Consider the following 1,503-nt stretch of genomic DNA (forward strand, 5'->3'; position numbering starts at 1 on the left):
CATTTATTTGTTTATTTACTCTTTATTGATTTCAGAGAGAGAGAGAGAATCATCAATGTGAGAGAGAAACATCAATCAATTGCCTCCCATATGCACCCTGACCAAGGATTGAACCCACAACCCGGGTATGTGCCCTGAACGGGAACTGAGCCCACAGCCCTCGGGTGCATGGGACGATGCTCCAACCAACTTAAATCACAGTGGCCAGGGCAGGTCATGCTTTTTAATTTACTCTGCCACTGTCTTTTACTTGGTATAATATTTAGACTTTCATTTTGTTTATTTATTGATGTGTTAGAGCTCGAGTCTGCTATTTTATTTATTATTTTTTTTGTTTGTTCTCTCTGTGTTTTGTTTCTGTTTTATGTTTTGTCTTCCTATGGGTTACCTGAACAGTTTTTTAAAATTCAATTTTGATTTATCTATAGTGAATTCCTGAAAGATAATTTCACTGAATATAGAATTCTGGGTTGATATTTGTTTTCTTTCAGCTGTTAAAAAACGTGCCATTGCCTCTGGCCACTGGGGTTTCCGATGAGGAATCTGATGCTTTTGGATTGTTTCTCCCTTGTAGGTAAAGTGTCATGTCTTTGTCAGGCTGTAGGAGGATCAATTTGTGTTGTTTTGAGTCACCCCGTTTGTGGTGATTTGTTTCAGCACCAACAAGAAACTAATACGACTAGTGTTGAGTGTAGTCCTCTGGGCTTTGCTGTGCCGACTCAAGTAAATCTCACTTGGCATTGGGAAGTAGGCTCTCTCATTCCCCCACTTTCTAGATGCAGCAGAGCAGGCTCAAAAAAGGTGAGGGACCCACCCAGGGTTACACAACATACAACACACACTCACACCAGCTCTGGAAAGATCCTAACATGAGCTCTGGGAAGGCGGTTCTTACCATCACCCCCACTTTCCTGAAGAGGAAGTGAGGTAAGATAGATTTACAATTTCAAACTCTCTCCAGGGTGAAGCCTGGGTCTGGGGGACCCAACCTGCAGCTCCGCAGGCTCTGGGGGAGGCAGCCAGGCGGGGGGGGCTGGTGAGGAGGGCAGCCTTCTCTGCTCCCTCCCAGAGCCAGCAAACATGGGCATGGTGTGTTGTGCTCAAAGCTGGGGCCCTGACTGGCAATGTGACTAAGAGGCCACACAAGAGTCCCAGGGCCCAGCAGTCAGTGAGGCCAGGGGCACCTTACCGTCCTCACTGAGGGGGGCAGTGCACAGGTAGTGGGTGATGCTGGGGTCTTGCTCGAAGGGACACTCCACTTGTTTCCATGTGATGAACTCTCCAACCTGCCTGGCCAGCTCCAGAAATTTCTGCCAGGGTCACAGAGACACAGGATGGTGGCACTCCACTCCCAGGGCTCGACATTCCCTGGGAGAGCGGGGTCGGCAAGACTTCTCTCATCACCTCTGGGTGAGCAAGTTGGAAGTCGGGGCAATAAATGGCATTGCCAGCATCAGAAAACCTGGGTGTTCATCACTGCTCTTCATCCCCTCTGAGGAATCA

At 48.0% G+C, this 1,503-nt stretch overlaps 1 protein-coding gene across 1 annotated transcript in view; it reads right to left on the bottom strand.

Moving 5' to 3' along the window:
• Positions 1 to 1,503, bottom strand: part of RASGEF1C (RasGEF domain family member 1C) — a 53,011-nt gene that overhangs the window by 8,614 nt on the left and 42,894 nt on the right. Inside the window, 1 exon segment of the mRNA XM_015571533.1 lies at positions 1,190 to 1,310. Coding sequence (XP_015427019.1) covers positions 1,190 to 1,310 — 121 coding nt within the window.

Source organism: Myotis davidii, unplaced genomic scaffold, assembly GCF_000327345.1.
Source record: "Myotis davidii unplaced genomic scaffold, ASM32734v1 scaffold648, whole genome shotgun sequence".
NCBI lineage: Eukaryota > Metazoa > Chordata > Mammalia > Chiroptera > Vespertilionidae > Myotis > Myotis davidii.